This window comes from Gorilla gorilla, chromosome 9, assembly GCF_029281585.2.
Source record: "Gorilla gorilla gorilla isolate KB3781 chromosome 9, NHGRI_mGorGor1-v2.1_pri, whole genome shotgun sequence".
Classification (NCBI taxonomy): domain Eukaryota; kingdom Metazoa; phylum Chordata; class Mammalia; order Primates; family Hominidae; genus Gorilla; species Gorilla gorilla.
In genome coordinates this window covers 94,943,354-94,964,875 of record NC_073233.2, presented here as the reverse complement: position 1 = coordinate 94,964,875, position 21,522 = coordinate 94,943,354, and the positions used below count along the sequence as shown (strand labels likewise).

General features: G+C 38.3%; 1 protein-coding gene across 8 annotated transcripts in view; it reads right to left on the bottom strand.

Moving 5' to 3' along the window:
• The window catches only part of TMEM135 (transmembrane protein 135), a 360,134-nt gene that overhangs the window by 248,575 nt on the left and 90,037 nt on the right, over positions 1-21,522 (bottom strand). For 5 of the 8 annotated variants that reach the window (XM_055355660.2, XM_055355659.2, XM_063693451.1 and 2 more), the window contains 2 exons: positions 4,852-4,979; positions 1,018-1,110 (listed from right to left, as the gene is read on the bottom strand). In XM_055355660.2, coding sequence (XP_055211635.1) covers positions 1,018-1,110; positions 4,852-4,874 — 116 coding nt within the window. In that variant the 5' untranslated portion in view covers positions 4,875-4,979. The remainder of the gene's footprint in view (positions 1-1,017; positions 1,111-4,851; positions 4,980-21,522) is intronic. The other 3 variants (XM_055355657.2, XM_055355658.2, XM_055355661.2) reach the window with 2 other exon arrangements.

The window sequence follows — 21,522 nt, the reverse complement described above, 5'->3', positions numbered from 1 at the left end:
CACTTTGGGAGGCCAAGGCGGGCAGATCACAAGGTCAGGAGTTTGAGACCAGCCTGGCCAACATGGTGAAACCTTGTCTCTACTAAAAAAACACAAAAACTAGCCAGGCATGGTGGCATGCACCTGTAATCCCAGCTACTCGGGAGGCTAAGATAGGAGAATTGCTTGAACTCGGGAGGCGGAGGTTGCAGCGGGTCGAGGTCGCATCACTGCACTCCAGCCTGCGCAACAGAGCAAGACTCTGGCTCAGAAAAATAAATAAATTAGTAATAATAATAATAATTGATTTGAGATCACTCAAAGAGCCTGAAGCAAAGTAAGCGAAGTACAGATCTAGATGATAATAAAAAACTATTGTTAATTTTCTTAAGTGTGAAATGCTATTATGGCTATGGAAAAAATCTTTGATTATAATTTGTTTGTTTATTTGCTTGTTTTTTGAGACAGGAGTCTCACTCTGTTGCCCAGACTGAAGTGTGGTGGCATGATCACGGCTCACCGCAGCCTTGACCTCTGGGGACTCGGGTGATCCTCCCACCTCAGCTTCCTGAGTAGCAGGGACTACAAGAGTACATCATCATGTCCAGCTAATTTTCTTCGTATTTTTTTTCGTAGAGACAGGGTTTTGCAATGCTGGCCAGGCTGGTCCCAAATTCCAAGGCTCAAGTGAGCCACCCGCCTCAGCCTCCCAAGGTGCTGGGATTACAGGAATGAGCCGCCTGGCCTAGAATTTGCATAGCCATATTTTAGTTAGGTCACATTATAGAACTCTCTAATCTTTTAGTAAACAGAGGCTATTACTGCTCTATAATGTCCACTTTTATATTTTTATAGACAATAAATATAAAATACATATAAACATCAATATAAAACTAATTTTCAATTAAATATCTGCAGAACTGAAAAAATATAAATAGAAATATTTCTCATCCCTGTAAGTGATAATTAAAAAAAAAAATTATAGTTGGGGTAGGGGACAGGTAATCAGTTCCGTTAAATAAATATATGAAATTTTACCTGCTTTTTCTTTCAATGAGAATGGCCACATAAGATGCTGGCAGAGCGGCACCAAAGCCAGGAGTCCATGAGTAGAATTTTCCAAGTATCTTCCTGAAATTCAAATTTGGAATTTTTGTATGAAATTCCTAGTTGGTCACTTCAGTTATTATGAATAGAAGTTTCCCTTCTCCATCCATCCTCTATTTAAATGTACCACAGTACCTCAAAATAAACATATTCAAAATCAAACTCATTATCTGTCTCCCCTAGCCCCATGAACTTGTTCTCTCTCCTCTATTTTCCTAGGTTAATAGCATCAACAACCACCTATCCACTTATGTTTGAGAGGCGTCATCCTCAACTTTGTTTCCCTTACCCCACATATTAAATTATTCCCTTAAATTATTACAGATGCAATTTATCTTTCAAATTCCTCTCCAACCTACTGCCCCTGCCTTAGTTAAGTCTCTCACTAACTCTCATTAAGGCGGCTACAGTAACAACTAATGGGTAACACTCCTTTCAGTAACAGCCGGCCACATTCATTCAGGCATTCCCTGGATCCAAACCTGCTGGCTATGCAATCTGGCTTCTCAGTTTCCTTTATTTATCAAATGAGGATAATATTACCTATCTCATAGAGCCATTAAGAGAACTATATGAGATATTTCCCAGCGCCAGGCAGGACACATAACAAGTACTCAGAAAGTGTTAGCTGTTATCACTATTATTATGACTATTTTTTCAACACATGGTAGACATTCAATAAATGTTTTCCTTTCTTTGCTTCCACAACCCTTGATAACTTTTTCTTACAGCATTTACTAAAGTATTTTATACATTTTAGTTTTATGTGTACATCATTTTTCATTTACTAGAGTATATTCCTTGAAAGTAGGAATCCTCACAGTGCCTCATAAATGACAAATGACAAATACGACCAGTAGCTGTCTGGGTTTCATTTTTGGTTTGGTTTGTTGTTGTTGTTGTTGTTGTTGTTGTTGTTGTTGTTGTTGTTGTTGTTTTTAGATGGAGTCTTGCTCTGTTGCCCAGGCTGGAGTGCAGTGGCGCAGTCTCGGCTCACTGCAACCTCTGCCTCCTGGGTTCAAGCGATTCTCCTACTTCAGACCCTCCCGAGTAGCTGTGATTACAGGCGCTTGCCACCATGCCCGGCTAATTTTTTGTATTTTTAGTAGAGACCATGTTGGTCAGGCTGGTCTCGAACTCCTGACCTCATGATCCATCTGCCTCGGCCCCCCAAAGTGCTGGGATTACAGGCGTGAGCCAACGCAGGTTTTTTAAGAGAAAAAAAAATATTTGGAGACATGAGGAAGTTTTTTTTCCTTGAAAACATATGTTCCTAAGAAAGGGAGAAGTAGCAAGTAAAAATTACAAGAAATTATCTGAACAAAGTTGGTAAATTGCTAAATTATACATTATGAAAATTATATAGATAGATATATATAAGAATAAAGCTTTTTCTTTTTTTAGAGACAAGCTCTTGCCCTGTCACCCAGGCTGGCATGCAGTGCTACAATCATGGTTCACTGTAGCCCGAAATTCCTGGGTTCAAGGGATTCTCCTGGCCTCAGCCTCCCAAGTTAGCTGGGACTACAGGCACACTACTGTGCCTGGTTAATTTTTTTTTTTTTTTTTTTAACAGGCAGGGTCTCACCATGTTGCCCAAGCTGGCCTCGAATTGCCAGCCTCAAGCAATCCTCCCATCTTGGCCTCCCAAAGTGCTGAGATAACAGGTGTGAGCCACCATACCTGGCCTGAAATAATTTCTTAAACTGAAGCTCAGATTCAAAAAGATTAGAAAAGCTATTGAGGACATGTAACTTGGGTATTTTTTGACATGGACATCAGAAACCTTCCACCTGTGAAGACTCCAATATAAAATCCATAAAGGACTTAAGTTATTGAATGTAAAATCTTAAGAAAAATGGACTTAGTGAATCAGTTATAGGGAGAACATGGATGTTACCTTAAATATATTCTAAGTTCAAATTTCAAATGTCTATTGGACACGTTAACGTAGATGTCCCATAGGCACCACAAAAAGCAACATGTCCAAAGCAGATTTCACTGTATTTCTCAAATGTGCTTTTACTTCTGAGTTCCCTACCTCAAGTAACAGCATCTCATCTACCCAATTAGGAACAAAATGTAAGTGACATTTTCAATTCCACCCTGACCCTCAACCACCTCATGAGTTCTTATGGTCTCCTAGTATCTTCAGGATACATGCTTCTACAACTTAACCAAACAGGTTCATAGAACATAAAGATGCTGCAATAGCAAGGTATACTTAACTGCAATTTTTTTAAAAACCTAATCATAGAAACTTTCTTTTTTTTTTTTTTTGAGATGGAGTCTTACTCTGTCACCCAGGCTGGAGTGCATGGTGCGATCTCGGCTCACTGCAACCTCCGCCTCCCGGGTTCAAGCAATTCTCCTGCCTCAGCCTCCCAAGTAGCTGGGACTACAGGTGCATGCCACCACGCCCGGCTAATTTTTTGTATTTTTAGTAGAGACGGGGTTTCACTGTGTTAGCCAGGATGGTCTCCATCTCCTGATCTCGTGATCCACCTGCCTCGACCTCCCAAAGTGCTAGGATTACAGGCGTGAGCCACCGCGCCCGGCCGTCATAGAAACTTTCTAGAGAGCACATGATAAAGAGAGTTCCTTACATAGATTTTCATGTCAATTTAAAGGCATGATTTGTTCAATAGTATAAAAGCCTTATCAATTATTTTCTGCATAATCTAAAAGTTTATAAATATTAATGATCTGATAATGATCTTAGGGAAAAATCTGTGAAAGACATTTGGAAATTACACTTTTTTTTTTTTTTTTTTTTTTGAGACAGTCTGCCTCTGTCCCCCAAGCTGGAGTGCAATGGCGCGATCTCGGCTCACTGCAAGCTCCGCCTCCCGGGTTCATGCCATTCTCCTGCCTCAGCCTCCCGAGTAGCTGCGACTACAGGCACCCACCACCACGCCCGGTTAATTTTTTGTACTTTTTAGTAGAGACGGGGTTTCACCATGTTAGCCAGGATGGCCTGGATCTCCTGACCTTGTGATCCACCCGCCTCGGCCTCCCAAAGTGCTGGGATTACAGGCGTGAGCCACTGCGCCCAGTCAGAAATTATACTTTTAATTGCAGTTAAAATATACCTGCACAACTACTTTGTGCAACACTAACAGGAAGTATTTTTAAAAATAAATAAATAAATAAATGTAAGTTTGAGTTTTCAGCAATCAACAGGAAAAAAATAAAAAGAATAGCTAATAAATATGTCAGATAAGTAAGAGCACTCAAAAGACTGAATTCTATCTGCATCTCTACAATGTATAAAGATGCAGCACAGGTAATATATATAAGACTGAATCAGGACCAAAAGTTCCAAAAACAGAATATACCAGGAGTTAACTTACTGTTTTATAAATAAAAATGTGTATGTTATAGTCCTTTTGAAGTTTGTTCACTGCATGTGGCCCTAACCTACGTCACAGACAGTTGCTTTGAATTCCTGATCTATGAAACTGAAAAGCTAAGAAATCCTATTCAACAACTTGGTAAATATAACAGGCCTCAGAATATGTATAACATCTTAAAGTATTTATGCTATATAATTACACCAATAATTTAAAGTTTATATTACATCTTGAGGTCAAGAGGCCCACAGTTCCTGGTTTTACAAGCTTTCATTGACATAAATGTGACTTCACAGATTAAAAAAAGGGGGGGCGGGGATAGTAACCCACATAACATTTATGTAAACACATACTTGTTTCCATTTCAATAGAAGAACCTATATTAGTATCTATGGTGATTATGAGTACCAACCTTAAAATGCAAAAGAAAGCCATATACAAGGCCCCATTAGCAGTTAGAAATGAAGCGGATTGTAGGATCTCAGGGAGTAGTTTGTGTAAATAATAGTCTAATTTCCGTTTCCGGAGAATTGCTGCAATCTGGAAAGAGAAAGGATTTTTTGTTTAATCCAACCAACATTTCCCACTTAAATTAGCTTATATGTGGAAGCTATTGTATAAAAGCATATATTTATAAATTAAAGTAAAAATGCTGGCATTTCACTGGATCTTCTATAAAAATACAATGTTTAGGATAGAAAGGAAGACACCTGAATTTATTGAGGGTAAAATATACACCAAGGAATTACGATATGGGTCATACGTTGAATAATCTCCATACATTGAGGTAAATATTTGTAATGCCTTAAAACAGTTTTAAACTGAAAAATGGAATATACTTTTAAATGAAAAAAATTCCATTTCAGATAAAAACTGGATGGTATAATAAAACTATATTACAGATTTTATCAGGCTATTACTATTAGAGAACTTCACTAATAGAAACCAGAGAAATTCATTCAGTTATTCAAACTTGACTTCTGTGTGGCAAGAAAAATATATATATATATACTACATATACATAGTATATTACTATATATATACATAGTGTGTGTATATATATATATATATTTAATAAATTTAAAAAATAATGATTTCTGGCCTCCTGGAGCCCATTTAAAAAAAAAAAGACCTGAAAAAATAATATTAAGAATCTAGGCCAGGCGCGGTGGCTCACACCTGTAATCCCAGTACTTTGGGAGGCCAAGGTGGGCAGATCACAAGGTCTGGAGTTCAAGACCATTCTGGCCAACATAGTGAAACCTTGTCTCTCCTAAAAATACAAAAAATGAGATGGGCGTGGTGGTGGGCGCCTGTAGTCCCAGCTACTTGGGAGGCTGAGGCAGGAGAATTGCTTGAACCCGGGAGGCGGAGGTTGCAGTGAGCCCAGATTGTGCCACTGCACTCTAGCCTGGCAACAGAGTGAGACTCTGTCTCAAAAAAAAAAAAAAAAAAAAGAATCTAGTAACAACACAAGTAAGTATCACCTGTGACCAGAACACAGAAACACGAATAAGTCCCAATACAAAAGACTGCAGAAGTTTATCATAGGACTGTTTTATAAAAAATATCAACCTATCAGTCTTCATGACTTAGCTTTTAAATTTAGATTGAAAACCTTTTTTTTTTTTTTTTGGTGAACTCTGAATATGAAAGGAAGATTTCTAGATTAAAACCAAAAAAGGCCCTGAAATAATTTAGCAATTATATCGATAGACATGAAATCTCAGTATTTATTGAGCAGACTATTAACATTCCAGGAAATAAAGCAATATAAATCATAATATGTGCAAGATATATAGATACTGAGGACTGATTAAGTGTTAGTAATATAATAGAAAGTACCACAGAATTTTAGCAGAGTCAGTTTAATACAGGGGAAGGCAGGAATTTCATGGAGAACGGGATATGAGCTGAACTGGGAAGAATAATAGACTCCTCACTAGTCATAGAAAAGAGTACTTCTCCATCATAATGAAACAACATAACCAAAAAGGTTAGAACATAATAGGGAAGGAGTAAGAGGGTGTAAGAAAGAGAAAAACTAACTTCAGAACAGAAAGACTATAAAACTCTCCATTTATTCTCCATCTTTCTAGAGATAATACTTTCCCGAAAGTCAGTGATCAACAAATCTAATGGCATCTTCTCAATTCTTCTGTTACTCCCTCCCTCTTCAAGCCTCTGAAACTGACCATCTATTACTTCGATTCAACTCTCATACACAGGCAAAACAATGATGAATAAGACCCAATCTTTTCCTTCAAGGAACATAAAATCTCCACAGGGAAATAGACACAAACAACAGCAATAAGCTATAATATGCCAGTGTGGTAAATGATAGGTTAAAAGAAAAGAAAAACTAAACCTCAACTTAAGTCTCATACTTTATGCAAAAATTAATTTAAAATGGATCACAGGCACAAATGTGAAACAGAAAACTACAAAATTTCTAGGGGGAAAAAATGGAGCAAATCTTATGGATACAAGGCTAGACAATGCATTCTTAGACTTGACATCAAAAGCACAACTCACAAAAGAGAAAACTGATAAACTGAACTTCATCAAAATTCAAACTTTTTCTCTATTAAAGACCTGTTGGGAAATTTAAAAAGGCAAGCTCCAGAAGAGAAGAAAATACTTGGAAATCACATATCTAATAAGGAACTAGTATCTAGAATACATAAAGAAGGCCCAAAACTCAACAATAAAAAGCAAACAATCGAATTAGAAAATAGGAAAATATATGACCAGACATTTCACAGAAGAGGATAAACAGACAGCAAATAAGCACATTAGCCATCAGGAAAATGCTAGTTAAAGCCACAATGAGGTGTTACAACTATCAGAATGGCTAAAATAAAAAACAGTGACAACACCAAATGTTGGCAAGGATTCAGAAAAACTGGATCACTCATGCATTACTGGTGGAAATATGAAATGGTATAGCAATTCTGGAAAACAGCTTAGCACTTTTTTGAAAAATTAAACAATCAACTATCATTTGTCCCAGCAATTGTAGTCCCGGGGTATTTATCTCTGAGAAATAAAAACATATGCTTATACAAAAACCTGTGAAGGAATGTTTATAGCAGGTTTGTCTGCAATCGTCAAAAACCAGAAACAACCCCGATGCCCTTCAAAAAGTAAACGGTTTAACAAATTGTGATATAGCCATGACATGAAATGCTATTCAGCAATAAAAATGAACAATAAAAAGCATATATGAAACAACCTTGATGAATTTCCACAGAATTATACTGAGTGGGGGGGGGAAAAAAAGCTAATCCTAAAGCTACATACTGTATGATTCCATTTCTAGAATATTGTTTTTTTGGGTTTCTTTTTTGAGACAAAGTCTCGCTCTGTTGCCCAGGCTGGAGTGCAATGGTGTGATCTCAACTCACTGCAATCTCCACCTCCCAGATTCAAGCAATTCTCCCTGCCTCAGTCTCCCAAGTAGCAGGGATTACAGGCACCGGCCACCACGCCCAGCTAATTTTTTGTATTTTTAGTAAAGATGGGGCTTCGCCATGTTGGCCAGGCTGGTCTCCAACTCCTGATCTCAGGCGATCCACCCACCTCGGCCTCCCAAAGTGCTGGGATTACGGGCGTGAGCCACCGTGCCTGGCCTCTATAACATTCTTGAAATGACAAAATTATAGAAATGAATAACTTAGTGGTTGCCAGGGATTAAGGAGGAGTGTGTAAGTGGAAAAGAAGTGAGTATAGCTATAAAAGGCAACATTAGGGATCCTTCTGGTGATGGCAATGTTCTGTATTTTGACTGTATCAATGGCAGTATTTTTGTTGTGATATTATACTACTATTTTGCAAGATGAAACAATTGGGAGAAACTGGATAAAGAGTTAACTGAATCTCTTGAAGAACTGTACTTCTTACAACTGCATGTGAATCTACAATTATCTCAAAATTAAAAGTTCAATATTTTGTGTAAAAAAAAAAAAAAAAAAGGAGTCATTCGCATGACCAATAGGCATATAAAAGGCTCCCAGCACCATTAGTCATCAGATAAATACCACCACACACACATGAGAATAGCTAAAATGCCAAGAACTGATAATATAAAGTGCTGGTGGGAATGTAGAGCAACTACAATTCTCACACAGCTTTAGGATTAGTTCTCATATATTGCTCATGACAATGTAAAATTGTGGTCCCCTTGGAAAACCATTTGATAGCATCTAATTAAATGTGTACCCCATAACCCAGACATAATTAAATGTCTACCCCATAACTCAGCAATTCCACTCCCGGGTATTTTACTCAAAAGAAATAAGTGCTTATGTCCGCCAAAAGACATATTTATAGCATTATCTGTCATTACAAATACTGTTACCACCTAAATGTCCATTAACAGTAAAGTACATAAATTGTACATATTTACCATATTGATAGACCAAACTGTACAGTCTATTGTGAGAAACAGGAAATATCTAACACAAGACACAGAAAATAACCTAGGACCTTATCATCACTGTGCTGTAACCCAGAGCTTCTAACCAAGGTTTACAAGTGGCTAAAATACTGATCCTCTCAGTAGTCTAGTTAGCCAGGCCAGACACAAGGTAACAGGGCAGGGTGACCACCGCCTCTGTTTTCCCCAGTGTGCCACATATTTTTATCATTTTCTATGTAAACCACAGCACACTATAGCATGAAAAAGGTTAGGAAGCACTAATCTAAACAAATAACATACCAATAATTGTGTTAGCCATGTAGTAATTACAATAGCACTTGCATTCATGTATAAAATTATCAGACATCAGATACCTTCAGAAACATCACATTTTATAATCAAAGACTTCGTAATGTTCATATGCTTTGACCAAATAATTCCACATTCATTAATTTCTTATGAATTTTTCAAACATGCATATAAAGACTTAGCTAAAAAAAGGCACATCATACCACTATGGTTAAAATACATATCTGTATTTATGTATTTACATGACCTGGTTTTAGAAGACTATTTCATGCCCTAGGAAAATGAATCAAAATATATAAAGTGAAAAGACAGATTACCAAAAAATAATTTGTAATGAACATACAGAACAAATACTAGAATGTTACACACCGATTATCTCTAAATGGTTGATAATAGATTATTTTAATTTTCTTCTTTTCACTTTTGGATACGTTCCAGACTTTCTACAATAAATATATGTTACAATTTATAATATTGGGGCGAGGAGAACAAGTGTGAGAAATAAGGATTAATTTTCATAGAAACAAATCTCAACAGGGAGTGGAAACAATCAGCATAATACAATACAATTAACAGATTTTACTTTTAATCTTAACCCCACAATTATTTCTATGAAAAATCCTTGTTTAGAAACGTGCTGTTTAGATTTCAGTCTCCTCATTTACTAAAGAGGTTAAATTAAATAACAAAACTGTTCATTTTTTCTACTTCTAAAATTATGTAATTTTTTTAAAAATAAATGGGCCGAGTGCAGTGGCTCACGCTTATATCCCAGCACTTTGGGAGGCCGAGGCAGGTGGATCACGAGGTCAGGAGTTCAAGACCAGCCTGGCCAAGATGGTGAAATCCCGTCTATACTAAAAATACAAAAATTAGCCAGGCACAATGGCAGGTGCCTGTAATCCCAGCTACTCAGGAGACTGAGGCAGGAGAATCGCTTGAACTCGAGGAGGTGGAGGTTGCAGTGAGCTGAGATCACACCACGGCACTCCAACCTGGGCAACAGAGTGAGACTCCATCTCAAAAATAAATAAATAAATAAATGATATTGGAAGAATTGCACATCTATGCGGGGGGAGGGGGTGGGGAATGTACTTTGACCCCTACCTGAAACTATACACAAAAAGTAATTTGAAATAAATCATGTACGTAAATTTGAAAATTATAAAACAATAAAGTGCCCAGAAAAAGGGGCTGGATGCAGTGGATCACGCCTGTAATCCCAGCACTATGGGAGGCCGAGGCAGGCGGATCACGAGATCAGGAGTTTGAGACCAGCCTGACCAACATGATGAAACACCATCTCTACTAAAAATACAAAAATTAGCCAGGCATGGTGGTGCGCCCCTGTAATCCCAGCTACTCAGGAGGCTGAGGCAGGAGAATTGCTTGAACCCAGAAGGTGGAGGCTGCAGTGAGCTGAGATTGTGCCACTGTACTCCAGCCTAGGCAACAGAGTGAGACTTTGTCTCAAGAAAAAAAAAGTACCCAGAAGCAAACATAAGTTAATATCTTCACAAATATTCCAGGCAGGAGTCAAAAGACAGGCAGCAATAAGCCGAGTTGATTAAACGCAAGTATGGAGAGCAACCTGACTAATACGATGGGCACAGACTGAAGAGTGATACAAAATTATAAGGTCAGGCCCCCAATTTAGAAGTATCTCTTCATAAGATTATCACTATCCATCAGCACTATATACATTCTCTTGTCATTCCCGTTTCTTTCCCCATGTGATTAGTGCTGCACATTTGCCATAGAGATGGTTGACTGTATTGGGATTGCACTTTACGGCCATGGAATAAAGCTAATTGGCCTCAAAGACCCATGATCTTAGCCTTACTAGTACCAAACTCTAAATTAGTAGTTACTGTGAGCCTCCGAGTTTGATCACTAAACTCTTCTAGAAGAATATATTTCTAAAGGGTGATAGTGTGAGAAATCTAGTTTCTTTGGAAAATTAAATAGTTTGCAAATAATAGTCAATTTTATGTTGTATCTATTTAATCTTTCTTAGAGTAATCTCTAGCAAAAAATGATTTCTTTAAAGTAGGGTTTCTCAACCTTGGCACTATTGACATTTTGGGCCAGATCATCTGTTGTGCAGGGCTGTCCTATGCATTGAAGGATGTTTAGCAGCATCCCTGCCCTCTACTTTCTAAATGGCAATAGAATCCCCCCAGCTGTGATAACCAAAAATGCCTACATTGTTAAATGTCTCCTAGGAGGTAAGATTGTGCCCCTTGTTGAGTAAGAACAACTACTTTAAAGGAAAGAGCATAATGAATTTATATATTTTGAATATGTTAGTTCCAGAATTTTTATTTTATTAAAAAAAATGCTTATATAGCACTTGTACCAGGCACCATCCTATATACCATACAAATGTCAACTCATTTAATTTCATAACAATCTTTACCCCACAACTATTTCTATGAAAAATCCTTGTTTAGATGCTCTTTAGATTTCAATCTCCTCATTTTATTGGGCATGATTTTAATGGGCATGATTTTATTATCACCATTTTAGAGATAAGAAAAAGGACAGGCCGGGTGTGGTGGCTGACACCTGTAATCTCAGCACTTTGGGAGGCCGAGGCAGGCAGATCACGAGCTCAGGGGATTGAGACCACCCCGGCTAACACAGTGAAACCCCATCTCTACTAAAAATACAAAAAATTAGCCAGGCGTGGTGGTGGGCACCTGTACTCCCAGCTACTCAGGAGGCTGAGGCAGGAGAATGGCATGACCCCGGAAGGCAGAGTTTGCAGTGAGCCGAGATCACGCCACTGCACTCCAGCCTGGGTGACAGAGCGAGACTCCATCTCAAAAAAAAAAAAAAAAAAGAAAGAAAAAAGAAAAAGTACAGAGAGACAAAGTTACTCAAGGTGACTGATACAGGCAGAGCAGGGATTGAAGTCAGGCAAGTGGCTCTTAACTACCAATTGATGTTGAAGTCAAAACACATTCTAAATAAGGAGAATTATCACTTATCCATACTGCATGTTATAAATTTAAACCTGTGAGTTACTAGCTCCTACAGAAGTTCAAGTTGCCCATTCTCAGAGAAAAACACAAAAACATAGGGAAACTACAACCAAGATATAAAAATAACCTGACTCTTCAAAAATGTGGTGATCTAACCTGCAGAAAGACTAAATAAGGCACCCATGATGACTCAGGGGCTAGAAACTACAGTTCCAGTCTACAAAAAAATAAAGAGGAAGGAAGATGGAAAAACAACATTCACAACACTAAATTAGCAAATAAAAAGAATTAATTCCAATAGAAGAGACTGGACAACAACCAGCTGTGCAATTAACTTTACCCTCTTCCTTGTCCAAGATCTATAAGATTTACTTTTTTTCTTTCTTTTTTTTTATTCAGAGTCATGCTCTGTTGCCAAGGCTGGAGTGCAGTGGCGCGATCTCCGCCCACAGCAACCTCCACCTCCCGGTTCAAGCGATTCTCCTGCCTCAGCCTCCCAAGCAGCTGAGACCACAGTCATGTGCCACTGCACCCAGCTAATTTTTGTATTTTTAGTAGAGACAGATTTTCACCATTTTAGGCAGGCTGGTCTCGAACTCCTGACCTCGTGATCTGTCTGCTTTGGCCTCACAAAGTGCTGGAATTACAGGCGTGAGCCACCACGCCCGGCCCCAAGATCTGTTAATAGGTACTTTTTAATAAATAAGATAACAAATATAAAGTATTTAGCAGAGTAACTAGCACATAGTAGGCATTTTGAAAATGCTAGTTTCCTTCACTCTGCAGAATTGCTTCCTCATCCAACCCCAATTCCTTCTTGTGTTGTGCAGGTTTGTTTTAGTAAGTGTTAAGAAGAGATTTCCTCTCTGGTAATCAGAGTAGCTGGGAAAGGCCAGGTGTGGTAGCTCATGCCTGTAATCCCAGAACTTTGGGAGGCTGAGGCGACTGGATCACTACAGGTCAGGAGTTCGAGACCAGCTCAGCCAACATGGCAAAACCTTGTCTCTACTAAAAATACAAAAATTAGCCAGGTGTGGTAGCACACGCCTGTAATCCCAGCTACTTGTGAGGCTGAGGCAGGAGAATCACAGGAGAATCACTTGAATCTGGGAGGCAGAGATTGCAGTGAACCGAGATCACGCCACTGCACTTCAGCCTGGGCAACAGAGCGAGACTCCATCTCAAAAAAAAAAAAAGAACTTCAAACAACAGAACTAAAGTAGGATATTCATCCATAATCAAAAGACCTCCTGTATTTTTTTTCTAAAAATTTTTTGGCCGGGCGCAGTGGCTGACGTCAGCACTTTGGGAGGCCGAGGCAGGTGGATCGCCTGAGGTCAGGAGTTCAAGACCAGCCTGCCCAACATGGTGAAGCCCTGTCTCTACTAAAAATACAAAAAATTAGCTGGGCATGGTGGCGGGGCGCCTGTAGTCCTAGCTACTCGGGAGGCTGAGGCAGGAGAATGGCGTGAACCCAGGAGGTGGAGGTTGCAGTGAGCCAAGATTGCACCACTGTACTCCAGCCTGGGTGACAGAGTGAGACTCCATCTCAAAAATAATTAATTCATTAATTAATTTTTAAAAATTTTTTAAAAATAAAAATTTTCAAAATGCTTTTAAAAAATAAGACCTTTCCATCCTGGCCAACAGGGTGAAACCTCGTCTGTACTAAAAATACAAAAATTAGCCGGGTGTGGTGGCACACACCTGTAATCCCAGCTACTTGGGAGGCTGAAGCAGAAGAATCGCTTGAACCCGGGAGTTGAAGGTTGCAGTGAGCCAAGATCGCCACTGCAGTCCAGCCTGGTGACAGAGCGAGACTCTGTCTCAAACAAACAAAAAAATTAAATTAAAATTAAAATTAAAAATAAGACCTTGTTCTCATGCCTGTAATCCCAGCACTTTGGGAGGGTGAGGCAGGCGGATCATGAGGTCAGGAGATGGAGACCATCCTGGCTAACACGATGAAACCCTGTCTCCACTGAAAATACAAAAAAATTAGCTGGGCATGGTGGCGGGCGCCTGTAGTCCCAGCTACTCGGGAGGCTGAGGCAGGACAATGGCATGAACCCGGGAGGTGGGGCTTGCAGTGAGCTGAGATCGCGCCACTGCACTCCAGCCTCGGCAAGAGAGCAAGACTCTGTCAAAAAAAAATAAAATAAAACAAGACCTTGTTTTTAAAAAACAATTTATCATAGGCCAAGGCAGGTGGATCACTTGAGACCAGAAGTTCAAGACCAGTCTGGCCAACATAGCGAAACCCTGTCTCTACTAAAAATACAAAAAATTAGCTGAGTGTGGTGGCACACGCCTGTAATTCTAGCAACTCAGGAGGCTGAGGCAGCAGAATCACTTGAACCCAGGAGACAGAGGTTGCAGCGAGCCAAGATCACGCCACTGCACTCCAGCCTCAGTGACAGAGCAAGACTGTCAAAAAAAAAAAAAAAAGCATAATAAAGGAGGCAGAATTATTTGTTGTAACAAACAAATTTTTCTGTATACCATGTTTAATTTTATGTATCAATCTAACTGGGCCAAGGAATGCCTAGACATTTGGTCAAATGGTTATTCTGGGTATGTCTATGAGGGTGCTTCTAGGTGAGATTAACATTTGAATCAGTAGACTGAGAAAAAGATTGTCCTTCCTAATGTGAGTAGGCTTCATCCCCTCAGTTGAAGACCTGAAGAGAACAAAACAACAAACTCCTCCTGCCTGATTTCTTGAGCTAGGCCACTGGTATTTTCCCGCCTTCAGACCTGACTGAAACACCAGTTCTTCTTGGGTCTACAGCCTGCTGGCTTCCAGACTGGAACTTACACTATTGTCTCTTCTAGTACTCAGGACTTTGGACTCACACTGGAATTACACATTGGCTCTCTGGGTCTCCAGCATGCCAACTGCAGATCTTGGTATTTATTAAGCCTCCAAAATTATGAGCCAATTCCTTATTTTATACACACACACAAACACACACACACACACACACACACACACACACAGAGGCTTCTGTTTCTTTGAAGAATTCTAATAAGCTAAATCTGAATTGCTTCCAACGACTTTATTTTTAAGGTTAGAATCATAAGCTACAAAAGCCAAATATAAATATCTCAAACAAAATGACAAGAAACCAAGTATTATAGACCAATATTTACCTATCTTCTTACAGTTTTTAAAGCTTTTATATGTGCACTATCTCATATGATTCCCACAGCAAGCCACGAAGTTAAGGCAGGATTCTCTTCTACTTATAAATGAAGAAATCGCATCATAAATCGCAAAGCAAAACAAAAACTCAGATCTTGTAACTCACAACAAGTGCATTACACCATGCTGCCCCCAACAGATACAAGAATCAGCTTATTAAAAACAAAACAAGAAAGCCAAAAAACTAGGGCAACTTGTTAATAATATATGTGGGAAGATACAAGCAATCTTCAAAAGTTTTCCGTAATGATAATACTGTAAAGCCTCCCTGTAATGAAAATCATACCATTCAAACTTTAGCGATGACCATTAAGCCTTACATACCTTACCTGTAATAGCCTTCCTCTCCTACATTTTCAAATTTTTATATAGAAGTTGAGATAGGCTTTCAAGATAAAAATAAAAATATACTTAAGTTACAATACTGAAACAAAATGTGATCAGGAACAAGACTCAGACTGAGCCCTGCGTATATTATACCCATGTTCAAAACTGAGTAATACCAATATTTTTGTAATATAGGGAAAGTCTTGAAAACACACACCTGTCACTTCAACTTTTAGTGATGTAACTCACAGGCAGCACCACAACTTTAAACCAAAACACTCTTTCATACCCTGCCATCTTCTGCATACTTAAGTACAAATATCATGGACTCTAATGTGAAATACTTTAATTAATTGGAAAAAATCTAATATATTTCTAATGGAACAACAATATTCAGATGAAAAATAGAAAGTATACATATTTGTTCCAGTCTCTCCAATAAGAATACTGGGTGACAAATTGGGTGAATATTGGGTAATGAATTGAATCCTTTAAACAGAACTCATGAACACTAAGAGTTCAAGCCCAGGAAGGATGATTTGAGAAAGAGAAGAAATCACAGATAACAGTAACTACTTGACTAAAAAATAACAACTGCCTCACTATTTGTTGATACATAAATTCCACTAAGAAGAAGATAAAGCCAATGTTAAAAGGTTTAAACTGCACTTCAACTCATTAATATTAAAGTCTAATAATTAGTCTCTCAACTATTTGATGGATAAAAAATCCTTTACTAATCTTTGATAGGGTAATCCTAACCACCTACCTGAACCAGAAGGGAAATCTAATCATGAAATTTAACCATGGGAAAAAGAGAAAAGAGCACAGAAAAAGAAAGCTTTAAAAAGATGTTTGGCCAGGCGCCATGGCTCACACCTGTAATCCCAGCTCTTTGGGAGGCAGAGGTGTTAGAGGCGTTCAAGCCAGAGAGGCTCCATTTTGAGTGAGGGCTAGGAAAATGAGGCTGAGACCTGCTGGGCTGCATTCTCAGAAAATTAGGCATTCCTAGCCTCTAGATGTTTATGGTTAAAGGAACAAATTAATAACGTTTACTAAAACAGACCCAGACTTGGTAGTGGCCAGATATCCCAACATCTGAAGAACAAAGGCATTCCTAATTTTGCTTTAACAATATCAATTCTTGCAAAATATAGCAATTAAGAAAATTAATCCTTTACCACAACACAAATCCTTGTAGCAGAGCACACCTCCCCCTATATACAAGCATTGTACCTAGGGTGGACGCGTTCCTCTTCTGACTTTGAGGAACATCCTACTCTGTCTATGGAGTAGCTGCCCTTTCACCACTTTACTTTCTTAATAAACTTGCTTTTGCTTTGCGCTGCGGACTTGCCCTGAATTCTTTCTTGCGCAAAATCCAAGAACCCTCTCTTGGAGTCTAAATCAGGATCCCTTTCCTGTAACAGAGGCGGGTGGATCACTTGAGGTCAGGAGGTCGAGACCAGCCTGACCAACATGGTGAAACCCCAACTATACTAAAAATACAAAATTAGCCAAGCATGGTGGTGCATACTTGTAGTCCCAGCTACACAGGAGGCTGAGGCAGGAGACTCACTTGAACCCAGGAGGCGGAGGTTGGCGTGAGCCGAGATCGTGCTATTGCACTCCAGCCTAGGCAACAAGAGCGAAACTCTATCTCAAAAAAAAAAAAAAAGATGCTTAACTTCTCAGACTTCACAATTTTGTCGAAAAAAATCTCAACTTACCTTTAAATGGAGGAAGACAAATAGAAGTTATTCAAAATAGTTTTTCTAACATTTGTAATTGAAAATTTCTGACTACTATAATTTAAAACATAGATTTTACTAGAAGGAAGTTTCAGTTTCAGAGCATCTGTTAATCGAGGTATTTGCAGGCAGTTAAGTTTTCTTACTGCCTTTGACTTTGAGGTAAGTAAAGGCCAAATTCTTGAACAGGGTATTGGATTTGTGAAATTGTCAAATAAACTATTTTTCTATAAAGTAATTGCTTCTTATTTCTCTTGATTTGTCACGTTAAAATTTGTTTTTTGTGCCATAAATGTTAAACCTAATATATGTGCATTTCATATATATTCATATAATCACCATGTCACTTCCTTAGGAAAGGCTTCCCAAACCCTCTACACTAGAATGGATCCTCTTGTAAACAGCCTAGTAACATTCTGAACGTCTTCTTAATAGCACTTATCACGGATAATTTCGAGTGTATTTATTTAAAGTTTATCTTCCCCCTTCACTGTTAACCTCCACGTTCCCCTCACTCCAGTATTTCTTACTCATTGTAGGTAACATGTAATATTTGATTAATGAAATAAGGGTAGATAAGAGACAGTGAAAGGAAATGAAGATTCAGAGTAAATACAGTTATACTACACTCCAAATGCAGCTAGGGGCACACAGAAATTTGGCTGTTTCTGGTTAATTCAGTGCCTCCTGTGCTTGAGAGTTTCTGACATACGGGTCTGAAAAACAATTGTCCCATGTGTATTTCTTTCAAGGTTTAAAAATCGAATGTAATCAGAATAAGCCTTCCTTCATCACTGGCAATAAGTGCAGAATCTTTCAAGGAAATTCCCAAAGTGGATTAATCACAATTCAAACCCCCAAGATCAAGTAAGAATCAAGAAACCAAAGCAGCCTGACAAATCTAATGAGTCAAAGGGCTATACAAAATAAACGACAGTAAGTTGAAAAAATTCAGCATTCTTATAAAAGGAACTTGCTCAAATCTGATGATACTTGATTTAGCACTCTTCCTTAATACTTTTCTTTCACATATAAATTATTTAAGGTCCATTTTACTAAATATTTTTCTTTTTTCTTTTTTTTTTTTTTTTTTGAGACAGAGTCTCACTCTGTTGCCAGGCTGGAGTCCAGTGGCGCAATATAGGCTCATCGCAACCTCTCCCTCCGGGCTCCAGTGATTCTCCTGCCTCAGCCTCCCCAGTAGCTGGGACTACAGGCACACGCCACCATGCCCAGCTAATTTTTGTATTTTTAGTGAAGATGGGGTTTCACCATGTTGGCCAGGCTGGTCTCGAACTCCTGACCTCAGGTGATCTGCCCACCTTGGCCTCCCAAAGTGCTGGGATTACAGGCATGAGCCAACCTGCCCCGCCACTAAATATTTTTCAATACTGCTATGAGCCAAGTTAGTTAAAATCTTCTTTAATTTATTTGTTATTGATTCCCCTCAAGTATAATTATGAGGAAGACAGAGCCTCACATATGATATGTAAGATCAATTCACCATACTAACTTGATTCATTAATTATTCAGGCTCACTAACAAATACTTATTAACTATATTCCTAGTATCCAAAGATAAAACAGATTCATATCCTATTACCTGAAGGAAAAAATACACAAATCTCAATCACAACATTAAGAGCATATCAATGAGTAGAAAGAAAACTAAGATTAGTGAGTAATTAAAAGGCAATTTAAAAGTTTAACCTGCGGTCAAGAGAGATTCAAATTAAGTCTTTACTACAGTACTATATTGTGTACTATATTATGATAATGGAAGAATAATAAATCTAAAGTATTATGAGACCCTTAATCATCAAAGCATCAACCACTATTAGGCATTCTATGTGCCCAGTTTAAGTCCTTGGGGATGAAAACATATTTCACATTCACCATACTATAAAAGTAATGGAAGTAACTGTAATGTAAGAAATTGTACTGACATTTTAAAAAGACTTTCTTCAAAATATTTTATTTAGTTCTTTGTTAAGCCATCACTTCAATTAACTCCCCTTCCCTAATTACCACCTACCACCTGCCTACCACGTAAGTAAGTACTCAATAACTAATATGATAATAAATAAACGATCAATCTATTGTCAAGGTCTTACCACATTTTTCACTTGCAAAGCTTATACAGATAGATTTATACAACATAAGTCTGCGTTCCAGCCTTTCAATTCACATCATCTTTTCATAATCAATAAAAAAAGTATCCATATATATATATATATTGCTTATGCACAAATTGAGGCACGAATTTTTTCTCAAAGTCATAACTCACAAGAGTTACCTTTTATGTATTCCATAAAAATACACATTTTTTTTTACAATCTGGCTGTTGTACAATTTAAGATATTCCCCAGAAAATCAAGAGCTCTCTGTTGTAAATTACATAAAACATAGATTTAAAATATTAAATAAATTGCGTGATTACATCTAGATCGAGGTGGAAAAGCAAAGGGGAAAATCGCATGAAATGTAATTAAACAAGCAACAGATAGACCACATAAGGCTCTGAAGGCCATGGTGAGGATTTCACATTGTATTGCATTGGAAAGTCCCTGGAGAGTTATGGGCAGAGGAACAACAAAAGCTGACTTGCATTTTTAAAGGATAATAGATAGGTATTTTATCCTCATTTTATAGATGAGGACACTGAGGTTCACAAATGTTAAGAACCTTGCTCAAGGTCACAATGCCAGTAAGTGGCAGGACTGAGATTCAAGTCCATGCTCTTCCCATCTCTTACAATACCTCTCAAAACTCCTTTACCTCAAGACTCAGTAACACTACCACCTCAATCTCTTCATACAGCTCTGTCTGCTTCTTTCTTTTCCTCTGCTCCAAATGTAAGCATTCCCTAGGTTGTCTTGTCTTTCTAAACTCTCTCCCTTGTCGACCTAACCCATAATCATGGGCTCAACTTTCATCTCTGGGATTAGGACATATAAACCTAAATCTCTAGCCTCAGTTTCTCTCTACCCCTGCATTTCTCAATGTCTCATGGTCATTCTCCACTTACATACCGCACTAGTAATTAAAACTCAGTATGTCCCAAAGCAAGCCAGTATGTTTCACTGAAAATATTTTTTCCACAGCACTAACTTCTACATATCCTAATAAGCAAGGCTTAAAATCTTACAGCTTTATTTGATCCTTCGAACTTACATCTTTACAACTGAGTTACTGGGTTTATTTTGTTGTTTATTTGTTTGTTTGTTTGTTTTTTGAGACACAGTCTCGCTCTGTCTCCCAGGCTGGGGAGCTGAGATCTCCACTCGCTGCAAGCGATTCTCCTGCCTCAGTCTCCCAAGTAGCTGGGATTAGAGATGCCCACCACCACGCTGGCTAATTTTTGTATTTTTAGTAGGGAAGGGGTTTCAGCATTTGACCAGGCTGGTCTCGAACTCCCGACCTCAAGTGATCCTCCCACCTCAGCCTCCCAAAATGCTGGGATTACAGGCATGAGCCACCATGCCCGGCCTGAGTTACACTGTTAATCTAACAGTTACATATACTACTTTACTTTTATTTTTACCTGTACCTTATGGCACTTATCTCAATGAATTTGTATTACAGGAGTATATGTGCCTAATCTCCCCTCCTAAACTATAAACTCAATGTAAGAAGTATGTCTCATTCATTTTATTCTTCACCATACCACATAGCACACAGCTGCCACAAACAGCACCCTGCAAATAGCAGACTCAATAAATATTTGGTAAACAAATAGGGGACAAATATTTCAATACCAATAGTCTAGGTTCAGATATTACTTAACTAATCATCAAATATCGGTCTCCCCTTCACCATATATTTCATCAATATTTATTGGCAAATAATGAAAAGAAAGTTTTTAAGAGTCAAAAGTTCAAGCATAGTTTTCTAAAAAATGAATAAAAGGCCTGATTATTCAGACTAATCTCTATCACAATAAAATCAACTAATTAGTTGGATATGAAAGCAATCTGATGGAAAATCTGTTACCAGAGGGATTATTAGTGTAGAATTGACTCCCGCATTCCTCCAGGTGGGTCTCTTTCTACCAATATGTATTTTTATCCCTCATCTATGACAAC